The sequence below is a fragment of the Macrosteles quadrilineatus genome, unplaced genomic scaffold, assembly GCF_028750875.1.
Source record: "Macrosteles quadrilineatus isolate MER2022 unplaced genomic scaffold, UCM_ALF_1.0 Scaffold_2__2_contigs__length_208266976, whole genome shotgun sequence".
Lineage (NCBI taxonomy): Eukaryota > Metazoa > Arthropoda > Insecta > Hemiptera > Cicadellidae > Macrosteles > Macrosteles quadrilineatus.
In genome coordinates this window covers 27,749,363-27,767,611 of record NW_026542595.1, presented here as the reverse complement: position 1 = coordinate 27,767,611, position 18,249 = coordinate 27,749,363, and the positions used below count along the sequence as shown (strand labels likewise).

At 35.7% G+C, this 18,249-nt stretch overlaps 1 protein-coding gene across 3 annotated transcripts in view; it reads right to left on the bottom strand.

The window, feature by feature from the left end:
• Positions 1 to 1,905: 1,905 nt before the first annotated feature.
• The window catches only part of LOC128988162 (C-terminal-binding protein), a 131,000-nt gene continuing 114,656 nt past the window's right edge, over positions 1,906 to 18,249 (bottom strand). For 2 of the 3 annotated variants that reach the window (XM_054409395.1, XM_054409394.1), the window contains exons 8-9: positions 17,473 to 17,888; positions 1,906 to 4,465 (exon numbers count right to left, since the gene is read on the bottom strand). In XM_054409395.1, coding sequence (XP_054265370.1) covers positions 4,394 to 4,465; positions 17,473 to 17,888 — 488 coding nt within the window. In that variant the 3' untranslated portion in view covers positions 1,906 to 4,393. The remainder of the gene's footprint in view (positions 4,466 to 17,472; positions 17,889 to 18,249) is intronic. The other variant, XM_054409396.1, reaches the window with a different exon arrangement.

The window sequence follows — 18,249 nt, the reverse complement described above, 5'->3', positions numbered from 1 at the left end:
AGAAATGTGATTCCAAAAGAAAATGTTTGATTGAAAGGCCTGACATTATTAATTGAGAGTTTAAGTATTTGCAAGTGATGAGGAAGCTAAGGGAACAAAATAGGAAAATTTTCTATCTGGACAAAACTTGGATGGACAACAATTTAACGTTCCAGAAATGTTGGCTAAGTGTAGACATCGATGGTGTGTTACCTTATATGAACGCGTCAAACCGTGTGAAGACGGCTCTAATTGGTGCGCGAAACGTTCAAGCGTAACGCCTTCAAACTACGAATAGGCCGGAGCTCAGGGGACTTCTTTACTCTCGCGGACAGTATGTGAGTACTATGACAAGTTCCAATAGGCGGAAAAACAATATTGTTTGGAGGAGATTTGAAACAGGTACTGTCTTTACGTTCCAAGCAAAAAAGGTTAAAATAATATAGCCTAGCAAGTATGGTATAGTAGTAAATGGAGCATCCATATATAACAGTAAAACCTAGATGTAGTTTCTGTTTCTTTGCGTTTTTTAAACAAACCAAAAATATGCATGTAAATGCTGATGAAAAGTATTTTCGTAACTTCAACGCTTTTCACATCGTAAAAATTGCAGAATTGCTGTTTTATTGTAAAATTATCGGATTTGAAATGCATACCTATCGTATAGGCCTATGATGGAATAAAACATATTTTGTCACACAACATATGTTTACAAGATGATTTTTCACATTAAAACTGCAAGAAACTTTGTCTTTATATGTGTAAACTAGCTGATCTGAATTGTACACGGTTTTAACTGACTACTGAATTCCCGTACGTAGGACGGGCTAACACCTCGTAAACTATTATTTTGATTTAGCTGTTTTGGCCAAGAACTAAGCATAACTCAACAAACAACTTCTTTGCCTTTATTTGCCTTTTTATATTTCACGAAGGCAATGTCTAACATTCAAATCAGGGAATCCTTTTTTATGCAAGTTAATCACGAAACTAAATCTACCTTAGTATGACAGTACCGTATTTATTCACAAACAAGTATATGTTTGCTACCTTTAGCAGAGTGATTTACTTATGGAGTGATTCAAATAATCTATTGAAAATAACATCATCAAAAGCAAACAAAAACAAACAACAAACTGTTTCTACACAAAAGTAAGGAAATCAAATCTTTCCTGAAAAAAAAAATGGTTTTTATGATGTGGAAGATTTTCTAAATTTCACAAAACAGAGCCCTTTGGCCTACGATGTTATTTTTTATTATTAGCCTATTAAACCTAACCTATTGACCTGTCCAATTCCTGCCCTGGACTACGGACGGACACTACAAGTATTCAAGAAGCAAGTATTCAAGTCACATTTAAGTCCATTTATACAGTATTAGGCATTTTTTTAGTAAGAAATGACTATTTTATGTCATGTTGGATCAACAGTGGTTTTCAGTTATCCGTGGTCTGTTCAAAAAACAGTTTTACTATTTTTAATGTCAATAAACGGTTCCTCTGATAATCCAACCTTTTTGCTGTTCCGACCATGATCCGGGTCCCGTAGGTGACGGATTAGCGAGGTTCTACTGTGTAGTTTGGTTGTTTATGGATATATTTTGATCAAACTTGGCAAATCTATATCTATATTTTATACCAAGCAATTATTTTTTTACTAAATAAACACAATCTATTACCCACCCTGCTGAAATCCTAAGTACTCATTAAACCTAATGTTATTGGAATAGATTTGATTTAATTGAAAATCAAATCAGGAAAATGTAAATTTGCTTATCCTGCAGGTTTGCTGCGGCGGGGGTGTTTTACATTTCCACGTGATATTGTTAACCTTTTTAGCAATGAACGTAGGTTTTATGAGCATTTTTCTTGGGCAATGTCGTGAAAAAGGATCTCAATTATAGGACCGAATAAAGAACCAACCATGTACAAGATGATGTCATTTATTCAGTATGATTTACATGTTCAGTGGAAGAGCCCTAAACATTCATTCGTAAACTCTGGACACTAATCTACCTTACAAACCTAATCTGATAACTCAAACTACAACTAACTAAAGTATCTTAACAATATTAAAAAAAGGAATTCCATTTTACCAGTGGCTTCCTTATTAGTTCATTACCAGCACTTAAATTCAGGGTACCTCAAAATATAAATTTAAGTCTTTTTATTAAAAATCTCCAATTAAGTCTTTTTATAAAAATCTTCAATTGTTAACAGGTTTTGTGTGTAGGTCCAGTCGCAGTGGATTGTGGGTGGAATGTTTGTGACAACCGAGCTACCAAAGCGACTGATCCTGTGATGTTCCAGTGTGCTTACAACTATACTGTACAAAAATAAAATCCACCTTTCAATGTCTTGTATAAAAGTTTAGATCACTAAAAGATAGTAACAAATTAAGCTATCGCTTGTGAATGGCTCACTTGTAACACAGTACATTCAAACTAATAACATCTCAAAAGATACTTTAAAGACATCACATTTTTTATTTCATGTTATCAATCAAGCACATTTCATGAAGAATTGTTGTAATAGAAGATAAAAATTTAAAAAAGACAGTTATGTAAAAAATATGAATTGATATTCAATTTGATTTTAAATAGGTTACATTTTACAATGTGCTTTAATAATTTTGACTCAAGTTAAGAATTAGTCAAATGTTAAGAAAGAACAGAAAAGAAAACTGTAGGTTTGTTCGAGAAATGTAATTCTGATAAATAAAAGAGTTCTTCATATGACTCAAAGCATTGTTTTATTCTGTTATACAAAATAATGTACAAGTATCATCTTTGATGAATCGATTCGTAAGCTAGATTTGACATTTTGGTTTTAAACAATCATAATTTCTTTGCTTTAGTACTTTAACTTGTTTCAAGATTGGTGAATTACTTACATATACATCATTATGTTATTATGAATATATTGAAAAACAGAAGCTCAAACATGATTAGTAGTGTAACAAACATTTACAGTAAGTATTTTACTTAGGTTATATCATAGACTAAGCAACACAAGTAGACTCCTCATCCCATTGTAAATTTTGAAGCTTGTTTTTCGTGTCTGGTTCATGTACGTCCACAACGATCGCTGGGGTAGAAAAATTTTGTTTCTATTATTATAGGGTTATTTTCATGATTTGTGCTTTACTATTTGGTTATAACAAGGAGACCATTTATTGTTTTTGATTATATAGTTTTATTTGGTCAAATGAGGTTTTAAATGACTGAAATAACAAGAAACAAATTATAAACAAAACACAACCTCTACAGTTGGGCGTACAGAACTATCAATACAACTGGCTTCAGCTGTTCCATGAGGATGACAAATCTACTAAGGGAGTATGTTTTATCTATGGTTATATCCTCAGTAAAATATATGATTTTGTATAACATTTTTTAAATGCCATTGGTATGAAAGGTTATGTTGTTTAACATTATACAATGCTTGTCCTGGGTTGTTTTTGATAGCTGAGCTAAAAAATGCTTTTTGACAGCTGAGCTAAAAAATGCTTTTTGACAGCTGAGCTAAAAAATGCATTTTGATAGCTGAGCTAAAACAAAATGCTTGTCTGTTCAATTTTTGGTTACATATGAGTCTTGGCAGAAAATATAAATATTAAATACCATAGCTAAAATTAGTACAAAATTACAAATAAGTCCTAAACAGTACTATCTGTAAAGAAACAGATTTAATAGTGTGACCCTGTACAATTTCAACCTGATAATATTTTTGATACTCTTTTGTACAATAATCAAAAGGGAGTCACAACATCATTACAAATATAAATCTTTAAAAATTATACAGTGGTACAAATAATACAGCAATAAATTGACACAATAATAAAAGAATCTCAAATATACAATCACTATCGAACATTATTTAAAAAGCCTTCTGTAATAATAATAATAAAAAGAAGCTTGTAATCTATCTAAAAAAATAAAAGTTACCTAGACAAAATGAGCTATTTACAATGACTCTGTAATAATCAGTTTATTACAATCGTAAATTGAATCTCGTTTATTTTCACGCACTGTACATAATCAGTGTCCACACTTTTGAGTCAATGAGAATCTCGAGTGACGAACAAATAAACAGGGCAAGACACATTCACGACATCTATATTATCTAAAGTCCTATGTTCATCTTACAATTCATTGGCAACTCTTCGTTTCTGGCAATATCAGGTTCCAAGAGAAGATGAAAAAAAAACTTTGTTCAAAGTCATCTCTCATGCTCTCTTTTAGCATTACAAACTGTATTTTTAAACGTTGTCTAACAAAAACTTTCAGTAAAAAATGTGAAAATGTTTTGTTGTGAAATTGACAGAAATGAAGATGATTTACCTATGATTGATACAGGGGGAGTTTCTTTAACTTTGTACTGAGAGAAACCAAAACACTGTCATCTGTAGAGGGTTAATGCACTTCCGATGACTCGACAGAGGGCTTAACGGCGTGGTGGTTGGAGGGGTCAGCCGTAGTTAGGGACTGAAACACAGATTGATATTAAAAAAATTGTTTAATTAGGTACATGGTACCACCTTCTCTGTAATAGATAGTGATGTGTCAAAACCAAATCTCAAAACCATAAAAACTTAAGAAAAGTTTTGGTTTCGAGATTCGATAGCCTATGCAAGTTTTTAGAATCAAAAGTTTTGAAATTGAAAATTTTGGGACTTTTTATTTTTGAAACTGCTGAGATTTTTTGTGTCATTATTATTGTTTATACAACTGTTTACATACAAGCTGGTAGCAATGGAGCAAACATATCTCCATTAACACTAACACTAATGAAACAAGTAAATTGTATTCTGAACTGCAAAAAGCATTTAAAATACTGGAACAACTTCATATAAATATTTATTAGACACAAAGAAATTTGTATTGACCACTAAATGTTCTAATTAATCTAATATCATTATAATGTCATAAAATCTGATAATTAATTTAATATCAGGAGTTAAATTTATTTTAATGTTAAAAAAAATCACTAGTAATAATAGACACTAAACTGGTAATGAAAACTCCAGTACAACAAACAGGTCTTAGATATTTTTCTATTCATCCTTTCAGGCCAATCAGAAAAAAATCATGAGTAACTCCAGGTAGTTCCTGTCAATACTAAAAATTCATACAAAAATTTCCAATGTGTTTTTGCGTCAACTCCTGCAATGCTGTTTAGCTCTAACGAAGCTCGCTATTTCAGTTATCAGTTATAAGCATAATCAGTTAAAAGAACAAAATTTATGATAACTACTGTAATATTGCCTGACACAAATTTGCAATTTTAAAATATTGCTCTGATTAAATAATCAGAAAATTACAAACAAATTGTCAAACCTAACCAGCAACTTACGAATAACTCATTAAAAAATAGGGACCTTTTCTGTTAAATTACTACCACCAGTAAAATGTGGTTAGATTATGTTAGGTTTTTCTAACTCTATACTAACCTAACCTAACCAAAGTTAAATTCACTACCACTTCTAATACTAATAAATAGTCTGCTCTAAATAGTGGTAGTGAATTAACGGAAAAGATCCAAAAACAGTGATGTGTTGGATACCAAAATCTATTGATTCTCCATACCAATACCTGAAATACCAATTCTTGATACTGACACCACTTCAAAATGTTATCACATTTTTTTTATGGACTACTATACCAACCTATGTCTTAATGTACATAAAGAATGTAATTTTGAAATTATAGGTTATTTTTCAAGGAGAAAAAAAAAATAAAGGAACAACTTAATGTAGTGATGACAAATCCTCATTGAATAAATACCATATCAAAGGTAAATGAAGACATTAAAACTAATTTCAAAACTTTATCATAACAAGAGGTAATATTGTGATTATCTTCTACTGTTAGCGGTACAATTCCGATAATTGGTCGCATTTGTATAATAAACATCGCAATTGTCTTCCGCGATTGCAAAAAAATACTAATCATCTGCCCCAGTTGTGTGGACTTCATCATCTCCCGTGATTGTGGCAAAATTCTGACTACGTAATTATCGTCTCCTGCAATTGAGGTAAAATTGAGATAACTTGTCGCGGTAGTGTTCACAATATTGTTATTGGCTCCCGTCACCACGAGACATGTCAACGATGGCGCAGTGACCGCGAGACACATTGATGATATTGCCGTGACAAAAATAGTCATGAAAAAGATCTTTTACCAGAGGCGTTGGACGAACTAATGGCCTTGTTAACTGAAGTCTTACACCAAAACTATTTTAAGTTCAACGATAAATATTATGTTCAGAACGAGGGACTGGCAATGGGATCCCCATTATCGGGTATTATGGCTGATATATATTTAAATTACATCGAGAACAACAACATTTTCTGCGATAAAAATGTTTACAAAAATAAAATCAGCATGTACTTCAGATATGTGGATGACACCATTGTTTTATTCGATGGCAACAATAGGCAATTAAACCTCCTACTCAACTATCTGAATAACATCGCACCCAAATTAAAGTTTACTTAAGAAACAGAGTCAAACAATAGAATAAATTTCCTAGACCTCACGAAGAATAACAGCAAATTTGATTATAGTATTTACAGAAAACCAACCACTTCAGCTCAAACAATTCACTCCACTTCTTACCATCCGTTTTCACAAAAAATAGCAGCCTACAACTCCATGATCCACAGAATGTTAACTGTTCCATTAAGCCCCGATAATTATAACAAAGAATGCTCATTAATAAAGTATATCGCATCAGCCAATGGGTACAAACACGATTTGGTAGACAGATTAATTAGCAAATATAAGAACAAAAGAAAACAAGATATTAAACCAGATAAGAGTGAGAGAAAATATGTTTGCGTGGAGTACAGCCACTCTGTAGAAAACAGCCTTAAAAAAGAACTAAATAGGCAAGGCATCGACTTAACGTTCCGAACCACCAACCGCACTAGGAACATCTTGCATAATAAAGGGTCTAGCAAGAAATTAAATAACACCGGTGTTTACCAGATCAGTTGCCCAGATTGCCCATGCAAATATATAGGCCAGACGGGTCGGGCATTTGAAACCCGCTACAGAGAACATAGGCCAACTCCAAAAATGGTCAAACAAAAATCAGCCTTCGCACAACACCTGGTTGATTCAAATCACTCAATGAGTAGCATTGACGATGGTTTAAAAATTCTACATGTCTGTGGGAAAGGTAGCAAACTTGACACCTTGGAGGAGTTCGAGATTTATAAAATTTATAATGACGAACAGTGTAAGGACCACATCCTTAACGAAAAATTACAGTTCCAGTCTCACTCGATTTTTAATACAATATTAAACTCAGGAACAGCTGATCGAAGATCTGATAACATCAGTGATAACAGTAGAGGAGACGACGTGACGTGACCTCCAGTCTGCTACCAGCCCCGCGCCGCGCCGGACCAAATCAGTATTATGATAGCGCTATCTAAATGTCAATTGCTACTTTAAAGGGGGGGGCACTTGTGTAATCTACAAGGGGTCTGATAGGTATGCCTTCTTTGTGTACCTTGGGAAGTCCACGTAAAGCGGGTGCAGAAGGATTCATGGCGCGTAATGATTTAATTTCACTATCGGTGAACAGCACTTTACTCCCATTTATGAGTTTCTTAATTCTTTTTTGGAATGACGTGGTTGGATCTTTGTTGATTTCAATGATGTTATTGTTGGTAATGAAATCAGTAACTTTATTGTTATAATCATTGGCGTACATTATTACCGTGGTGTTTCCCTTATCAGCTTTACATAGAACAGCGTTGTTGTCAGATAGTTTGGATTTAATACTTTTTAATATATTTAAATCTTGTTTCTGAGACGGGAGTAAAGTAGTGCAATTTTTGTTCTTATATTTATTGTTTAGTCTACGTGAGATTATCATCCTAGCTTCATTCCTACATTCTTCGTTTCCAATAGATTTTATGGCAATTTCAGCATTTATTAATTCAGAAAATATTTTTTTCTTACCCTGTGTGGGAAAGTTATGTTTTAGGCCTTTGTCAAGCAGCGCCATTTCATCACTGTCAAATGTGATCTCTGTTTGGTTTACCGTATTAGGAAAGAATTCAAAGTCGAATGCGACAGCGGTCTGCTTATCGCGTTGTTCATTCACTAACCTAGTGAGCTTTTTCCGTAATGTAGACTTCTTCTCCCTCATCACTCTAGAGACGCTTGTTTCGACATGGCGGAATAACATCGCACCCAAATTAAAGTTTACTTTAGAAACAGAGTCAAACAATAGAATAAATTTCCTAGACCTCACAGTCACGAAGAATAACAGCAAATTTGATTATAGTATTTACAGAAAACCAACCACTTCAACTCAAACAATTCACTCCACTTCTTACCATCCGTTTTCACAAAAAATAGCAGCCTACAACTCCATGATTCACAGAATGTTAACTGTTCCATTAAGCCCCGATAATTATAACAAAGAATGCTCATTAATAAAGTATATCGCATCAGCCAATGGGTACAAACACGATTTGGTAGACAGATTAATTAGCAAATATAAGAACAAAAGAAAACAAGATATTAAACCAGATAAGAGTGAGAGAAAATATGTTTGCAAGGAGTACAGCCACTCTGTAGAAAACAGCCTTAAAAAAGAACTAAATAGGCAAGGCATCGACTTAACGTTCCGAACCACCAACCGCACTAGGAACATCTTGCATAATAAAGGGTCTAGCAAGAAATTAAATAACACCGGTGTTTACCAGATCAGTTGCCCAGATTGCCCATGCAAATATATAGGCCAGACGGGTCGGGCATTTGAAACCCGCTACAGAGAACATAGGCCAACTCCAAAAATGGTCAAACAAAAATCAGCCTTCGCACAACACCTGGTTGATTCAAATCACTCAATGAGTAGCATTGACGATGGTTTAAAAATTCTACATGTCTGTGGGAAAGGTAGCAAACTTGACACCTTGGAGGAGTTCGAGATTTATAAAATTTATAATGACGAACAGTGTAAGGACCACATCCTTAACGAAAAATTACAGTTCCAGTCTCACTCGATTTTTAATACAATATTAAACTCAGGAACAGCTGATCGAAGATCTGATAACATCAGTGATAACAGTAGAGGAGACGACGTGACGTGACCTCCAGTCTGCTACCAGCCCCGCGCCGCGCCGGACCAAATCAGTATTATGATAGAGCTATCTAAATGTCAATTGTATATTCGTACCGTATTAATGTCTTCTGTGTTCGTGTTCGTGTTTTAAATGTGTTTTTGACGAGTTGCAAGCTTTGATAATGTTGTCTTCGCAACGAAACATGTAAGCTGTTGAGCAATACCATTTTTGGACTATTTGACTGAGGTATGTAAAAAACCTATTATTGTCTTAACAATATAGTCCAGGGGCCGAAAACATGAATTTTGATGACAATTTAAAAATTAACAGCTGTTTCATTAAAAAGTACAATCCACATGGCCAAAATGTAAACAAATCTGCCGAGGGATCTTTAAAGGCTTCTGGGGCAGAGCCCTAAGCGAATTTACTTCGTTTTCCTTTTGAAAACTCATCTACAGACCAAGACCTTTCTTTGGACACCTCTACCAAGTTTCTACGCCCAGCCCTTCTCTCAAATTAGTGGAGAAAAGGTTTCCAATTAAATATTTAGATTCCCCCATGTTAATCTTATGGGAGAAAATCCAACTTTGGTGGAAGATCCTGCCCAAACTAATAAAGAAAGATATCTAAAAACAAAAAAACACTTTGCAAAACTACAGATCAGGGCAATTTATTTGACACTTTAATCATCAAAATCGGTCCAAAAATGAGGGAGGAGTTCTGTTTACAAAAACCGGCTTAGCGTATTATATATATAGATGTTTACAAAAGACTGAATATACAAATGCTTCGCAATATAATGTCACCCGATCGTCTTAGTCCATAATTTATATCTAATGATAGAAGGAATTTCTTTTAGATCTATGAGGCATAGCCCCAACGTAGGCCTGTAATTGAAATTTACCTATCACACTGGTTTAAAATAGTTAAAATACTATATCAACCTCACTACTGCACACTTTATTCAGGTTGAAATTTTCATTTACAAAGGTGCTCTTGTCTTTTCCACGAAACACTGAGAATTAAGGACATTAATGCGTTATCAACAGACATACTCACAAAAATACAGAATTGAATTAGAGGATTTGCTACGCGTTAACCAAAGCAAATTACAAACAAAATTATTTATTTAAAAGTTGTGATAGTGTCATCAAATTTTATTATAATGGTATTTAGGCCTAATCCTAATCAAACTGTAAAATTGGTGTAAATCCGTTGGCAAATATATAAATAAGTAAATAAATACACAGTCCACAAAACATTGATACGTTAACAACGTAAAGCTTTAAAAATTCATTATGGTTTGCCCAAAAAATCTTTCACTTGATGTGGTATCTTGGTATCAGTATCGAAGTAAAATTAAAATTCATGATGTAGCCCCTGAACTGTTTAATTAGACTAATATGAGGTACGCACCTTTACATCATCAGTTCAATTGTAGTAAGTAGAACTCACAACATGTTTCGCCTATTCAAACAGTATCAAAGTTATTAATCTCCCTTGGTTTTGGATTTTTTTTCGAAAATCAAAGTTATTTCCCATTAATAACATTATTTGTAAGCAGCTTTTAATGTTAACATATTAATGACAGTTTGAAGAAAAAACCCTTATCCAAACAAAGGGTTCTTATTTGAAAGAGTACGTAATCTCTAAACGATGATTGATATATCTAGCAAAACATTCAGAGGAAATGTGACAAAAAACACACTAATCTGGGGTTTTGGACCTTTGTAGTTTTACTTCCTAAGTAGGAAGGCTATTTATTCTAGGGGAAAGTACCGATATCGTTGTCGAAATGTGGTTGTGAATAATTAGGCCTACCCAAGAGATGGGCTATGGGCCAAGATTTGCGGTATGGTCCAACGATTGCAGCACAAAGAGGTAAGTAGGAACCAAAAGTGACACATTGGAAAAGCGAGTTTAGCTACATCTGTAAGTTCAACCTCTGTTACGATCACAGTGAAATCAGAAAGATCTTCCAAGATCGTAGCAACATCCACGACCACCCACTGCAGTTGTGATTTTTTACTTTACACTTTAACACAACTGTCCTTGAAGCGCAATAAGTGGAAACTTTTTTTATGTTATTGGTGGAGATGATTTAAACATGTAAGTTTCCCAGCACTGAGCACTATACAACACTGATTCACGGCCTTTTCCCCGGTTATCAAAACTAAAGAACAATCGTTGCACTTGCGATTAATTAAACCGGCGAAGTAAGGCACGTTTTTAATCTCACTTGGTTTGGAAGTAAGGCACAACGTTTTTAATCCCACTTGGTTTGGATGTGCTTACAAAACTTGATCGGAAATGGTTGCGGTATTTGTAAACAGTATATAATGTAAACATATCATATGTGACAGCTAGAAGTGAGAACTAATCTAAATAGCTGATCGTTATTTCATAAAATTTAATAGTAAACATTGGAAGAAAATTTGACAAAAATCGAACAAAAGAAACTCACTAATCCAGTAACTACAGAAAAATAATTTGAACCTTGATCGGTATTCTAGTTTTCTAGGAGTAGGCAGCGTAAAATGACATTTTGGCGTCACTGACAGAATGAAAGAATGGACAGACAGACAGAAATTGAGATAAGACTCGTTTCGGCTTTCTTAGGCTACGGCCACACGGGCGTTTTTTCACGCAAGAACGCAGTGTGAAAAAACGCGAGAATTATGGGCAGCACTAAATGTAATGAGGTATGCCACACGGAGTGTGTTTTCACGCAGATTAGGCGCGTCTTCAAAATCGACCGCCGCGGGCCCGCAGAAGAATGGACTGGGGTGCATTTTTGACGCTTGTTTTCACGCTCTGTCCCTGGCCACACGGGCGGGAGCAACACGCAGCTTTGATCAAGTCGATCTAGCAAGTTAAAATAAAGTTAAATGTATCTAATTTTTTCCAGGATAGCATAAAATATTTTTGGGTCTAGCCGATTATACATTAGGATCTTAAACATAGGTCGACCTTACTGGGCCACTTAATAATTTGTTACTAAAAGGAAAGGCATTTAGTTGGACTAAACAATGTAAAGAGGCATTTATGTAGTAGAATATTCAAAGATATAATGAAAATCTTGTCATAACAATATTTATATTATATTTATTTTTTATACTAAGTGTCAAAATAAAATAATTTTTGTGTTGTTTTCGTACCGAAATCAATATACCATTCATATTTCTTGTTCACTAGTCAGAAACAAGGTTATTATTCCGGCCATGAGGAAGATATATAACATAATTACGTGAATTCCTCAATCAACTGCGGGTTTCCACGGCTTTTTGCCGCTCCTGCCGCAACCTGCGTGAAAATAAGCTAAATTTTTCCGCGTGAAAAAAACGCACGTGTGGCATACAACAGCGGGAATTCAAGCAGCTTTAATATAAGCTACATTTTACCGCGTGAAAAAACGCCCGTGCGGCCCTATACGCCCGTAGCCTTAGGCTATGACACATAATACAGGGTTGGGCAAATGTGTGGATACCCCTAGTTAAATTTGTAATGGGTGACACCAGGAAAACTAAACTCCACATACCTTCATAAAAAATAAAACTGCACTTTTTGGACGGTATCCCAATTTTTCCCGGGATCCCAAAATGGGGTATTTTGGGGGTAGCTCCAAAATTTTAAATGTAAAGCCATATCGAGTGACACCTCATTTTAAAGGCCTTAATTAAAGAAGAATATCAGCGAAAAACTAGAGGTCTCTATCTCAACCCAGTACGACATGGCGGTCATTTTAAATTTCCATCAGCCTAAGAGAAACTTTTAATGAGGTTAAATTGTACGATGAATTTTCAAATGACCACCATGTCGTACGGGGTTGAGATAGAGACTTCTAGTTTTATCTGATGTTCTTCTTTAATAAAGGCCTTTAAAATGAGGTGTCACTCGATGGGGCTTTACATTTAAAATTGTTGAGCTGCCCCCAAAATACCCCATTTCGGAGTCCCGGGCAAAATTGTGATACCGACTAAAAAGTGCATTTTTATTTCTTAAGCTGGGTTTTCCTAGACGCGGAGTCGGCCAGCGGAGAGCGGACAACGGAGAGCGGACTCAGCTTGTCTTAGGTAATTTAATGTTACTGTTTTCCTAGCAGCGGAGCGGAATGCCATGTTAATTTCAATTCCGCTCTCCGTTGTCCGCTCTCCGCTGGCCGACTCCGCGTCTAGGAAAACCCAGCTTTATGAAGGTATGCGGAGTTTAGTTTCCCTGGTATAACCCGATAAAAATGTAATATGGGATATTGATGCCTACATTTAAGTGGGTTCTCTCAGGCTGATGAAAATTAAAAATGACTGACATGTCGTACTGGGTTGAGATAGAGACCTCTAGTTTTCTCTGATGTTCTTCTTTAATAAAGGCCTTTAAAATGAGATGTCACTCGATGGGGCTTTACATTTAAAATTTTGGAGCTACCCCCAAAATACCCCATTTTGGGGTCCAGGGAAAAATTGGGATACCGTCCAAAAAGTGCAGTTTTATTTTTTATGAAGGTATGTGGAGTTTAGTTTTCCTGGTGTCACCCATTAAAAAGTTAACTTGGGGTATCCACACATTTGCCCAACCCTGTATAACCAGAAACTGCATGATTCTAAGCAATGTAGGCCAACAGACAAAACTGCATTTTATTTATATAGATATATGAAACGATTTAAATATAAAAAAATATAAAAAATAAAAACAGTAGGTCCTATGTGTCGTATTTTTACGTTTCAAAGCCATTTGAAGCTGCAATCTGGCTCTGGCTGTTTTTTCTAGACTTTGCCTTATCCTGTGCCTCTAATATATAAATAGGATTTCGGATGGGCACTTGAGGTTTTATATTAGCTCGAATATTATAGACCTAAAACAGGACATCGCAATTCCAAGATAATCCATGAGTCAGAAGCCGGCTTGGCTACGACGCAGTGCTGGTTCGGAGGGTGGATTTGGTTCCTGGAAGACCTTAATCGTATATACCACGTATGTCAGAAAATGCTTTTGTTCCACTGGACCTTGTTTTCATACTGGGAAATAGTTTGTATCAAACCGTGTATTGCAGCAGCTATCTTTACACAGCTAAGTCCGTAATTAATGTACTAAGTATGACCAAAAGAGACGTTTATTCTAACGGAACTTGTTTTATATTGATGAATAGTTTGTATCAAACCGGGTGTTGTAGAACTATTTTTATCTCTGATGACAGTAATATTTTAATACATACGGTAAATACACAGTCCGAAAATATTAGATTCTTAGATTCCTGTGAATTAAATATCATCATTTCCTTGGCATTATAATACATCAGGGATGTAACGACATAACGTTATTTATTTATTTAAACAGATCTGTGGCCAGTTTAAATGAATTGTATTTGGCGCGGTTTGAAAACGTGCTCTGCAGTCCACAATCGACTGTGCTGCCATCGGCCGGGACATCGTCGAACTAGTACTCAGTCGGCAAGCAAGGCTTTTTTGCAAGCTTTTATAAAAAAATACAAAACTTAATGTTAACCATTGAAAAAAAAATATCTGTCACACTCAATACACTAATGAATATATGCTCTTCAATATGGTGTTTGAACCAGAATTGTTTATAGTGCCAGTCATTTTATATTTTAGCAGAAAGTATTGCAATTCCTTATGGGAAATGTAAGAAATGATTTATTTTATATCCGGCTTATAATTAAACATTATGATTTTCATATTGTACAGTCTTAATCCTACATACATTTACAATGTTTTGAGTGTGGGAAATAATTTTTGGAACACGGATAGACCAGAAAACGAGGAATTATTATATGCGCTCCATGTTAAAGTGACGGCCAGTGTCGGCAGCCGAGAATCTCTGTCCGACCGCCTCTTAAGCTCTAAATTAATGCTATTGATGGTGGCTTTTTGTTACATCGCGTTAAGTGGAGCGTAGGCTTAACTTTCTCAGTTATAATCAACCAATATGTGACGTACACAAAGAAACACTATGGTGAATTCTGCACTGTTGTGTTTAATGGTTACTCAGATACTGTCAACAGCACAAAACAAGCCAAACAGGAGCCACCACCAAGACCGTATCAGTCGACATTGATTTCACTGAAGAAATGACAGTGACAGTACAGCAAGAAAACTTTCTTTGTAATGACGAAAATAAGACCCGGTTCATCAATATGCTTTCTCAGAAAATGATCTCCGAGGGTGTAGAAGTCAGACGATCTGAGGCTGATGCTGATACAACAATTGTGCGTTGTGCAGTAAAAAAACAGCATTCAGTGGTCATGTTGCTATCGTTGGAGAGGATATAAGTTTGCTGGTCCTGCTGATTGCAATAGCTTCACTCGAGCAAGAAATTATCTTCTTCAACCCAGATAAAATGTTAGCTAAAGTAGAAAGTAAAAGTTATTCCTCCGTTGAATTACAGAAATGTAACTTTGCCAGAAGCATATTGTTCATTAATGGGTTTAGTGGGTTTGATACCACCTCGTCATTTTTTTCAGAAAAGCAAGTCATTAATTGTGAAATTGTCTCGATACCATCACCAACGTATTTTACGACCCGACTTCGGCGTACAAGAAGTCTCGATAGCCGTTGAGCGGATGATCCTAGTGTACAAATCCCGAGCAAAATATCTGAGCAGACACCGCCACCACTAGGCTGAAGGCAGACCTCCCGCCTTTGCCACCAACGAAAGGCTCTGCATAGCAGCATTCGTATAGAGTATATTTGCAGGTGCAAGAATGGCTGGGAAATAAACTACCACTAACTGATTGGGGTTGAACAACGGGCACCGAAGGACAATTACAACCCCTTACTACCCTCGATCTTACTACTCCGGCCGCTATCCTTACAATAATCTTTTGGAGTTGTACAAAATATTGTGGAACACGTTGTGGGTGCCGTAAAACGAGGATCCACTTCTCAACAATGTGCGGAACTGGGAAGGAGCGTGCATCAATGGCCCTCCGGTAGACGACGATTCCGTGAATGTGGTTGATACTGAAGAATCCCTGGATCCCCTAGTTTAAACTATATGACCCATGTATGTTATCATTAAAATTATGTTTAGAAATATTAACTTTAAAAATATAATTACAAATAAAACACGATTTTAATATACTGTTATTTTCTTGACCCTTTAGCCTTAAACGGTTAAGTCCTACAAAAAAATGCATAAAGTCATTTTTGTAGGGAATTTTGTCAGCTATAACTTTTGTATTTAACACTTTTCAGTATGACTTACAGGATATATAAGCGAAAAACTAAAAAAAATAAAATCCAGAGCCCTTCCTTTAGTCAAGCTCGACCCCCCACCCATCAGGACTTTTTATTTTATTCAACCTAATGAACAAAAGGAACGTTTAAACAAACTTTCATCTCTCTGGGAATTTTTTCACCCTAATGGGAATTTTTTGCTTTATTTGACTGGGCTATGAGGCATTCCAAGTCAACTAATTACATGTGATTCTTTAATTGGCATAAAACTATCACCGTATGCTAAATCCCAATTAAAAAACAGACCGAATCTCAGTTTCTTTATAAGTAGTAGTAAAAAAGCAAAAATATCGTAGTCACAAGCCATTTTGAAACTAATATGATTTTGGTTATAACATAGTTTGATCTGCTTTAAATGGTGAACGTAAAAGTCTAACAGCAGGTTTCAATGACTAGAGGGGAAAAAATTATCTTCGAGTAGCACTTAAAAGTGTATCTTATGTAATACTGGTATTTATTTAAGATAGAAATCATAAACATTTAATTGGCCGTTGTACAGTTAAATACAAAACCATGTCTTTTTAATGATTTTTTATTTGTGTTTCAATTACTTTGGGCTCTAGTTAGCTTATGACAAAAACAATAACAATTATCTTTATTGACACTGACATTTTGAAATATGGCAGTGTACGGTTATTTCTTTTTTTAAGGTTGGCAACGCTCCGTGCAGTGGGCGCGGCCGCGTTAGGGACTTCCAGAGTTAGCGAATTCCGCCACGGGACAAAATCGAGTTAGCGGGATCCGGAGTTAGCCAATTCCTGACTGGGACGGTTAGCCAGTTCCGCCACCTGCCCGAGTTAGTGAGTTCCAGAGTTAGCCAATTCTTACGTCTGATCAAAATCATTGATGCAGATTATCATTACATCTTGTTGCAATGATAGCAGTAGATGATCATAATTTTACCTTGAATCAAAAGTCACAAAGTATTGAAAACCGGTATTTCCTTGATACTATTGATATCAAAAGTATTGTGGAATCGTCGAGAACCTGAATCAGCTATTTTGAAGGCCTGTCGGAGAACTAATGTCTCAATTTAGGGGTATTAATGGCTGAGTTAGTAGGGTTATGAAAAAGCTTTAAAATGATTGAACTTAAAAAGGAAAAAGGAAAATGACAGGAAGGCTTACATTATCTAAAAGTGTGTTGTGCTACTTACTCTCAGATCACTACTGACCATGGAGTGAGGGATACCGGGGGGTTGCGTGACAGGTGGTGGTTGAGGAGGAGGTGGTGCTGTCACAGAGTGTGGCACCTCATGAGGAGTGGTGGAGTGTGCTTGTTGCACTGGCAGTGCCCCCGCTCCTGTAGCTGCCCCCACAGCACCCCCGCCTGCAGCATAGTAGCCACCGTTCATACCCTCGGCTCCACCCACCGGGTAGCCTACACCCACACCCACACCTCCGCTGGGAAAGTACTCTTTGTTCACACAATTCCGCAGACAGTCCGGAATTCTACCAATGATCGCTCGCCTAATTTCTGATGCTGCCATTTCCCGCAGCTCTGTACATGACGCATCTGAGTAAAATGCGGCATGCGGCGTACATAACAGGTTCGGAGCATCTTTTAGAGGTCCTGTAACAAAAAAACCAAACATTATACTCACACAAAAAAACAATCACAAAATATAAAATTTTTGTGTAAAATGTAAGAACTACTTTGTGATCCAGCATTAGACAATATCACCGCAATGAATTTAAACTAGAGATGGGCCGATACCAAAAATTGTCGATACCGATACCACCAAAGTACTCTCGATACCTATCGATACCGATACTTCCGATACCTATCTTTTTTGCACAGTTTCTTCCACTAATAATATTATATACTGTTATACCATAAAAAAAAACACAATATGTATGTGTATCAAACTTATATTTTGGTGTTAAAGGTTTATTATTAATTGCAAAAAACAATTGCAAAAATATGGAACTAA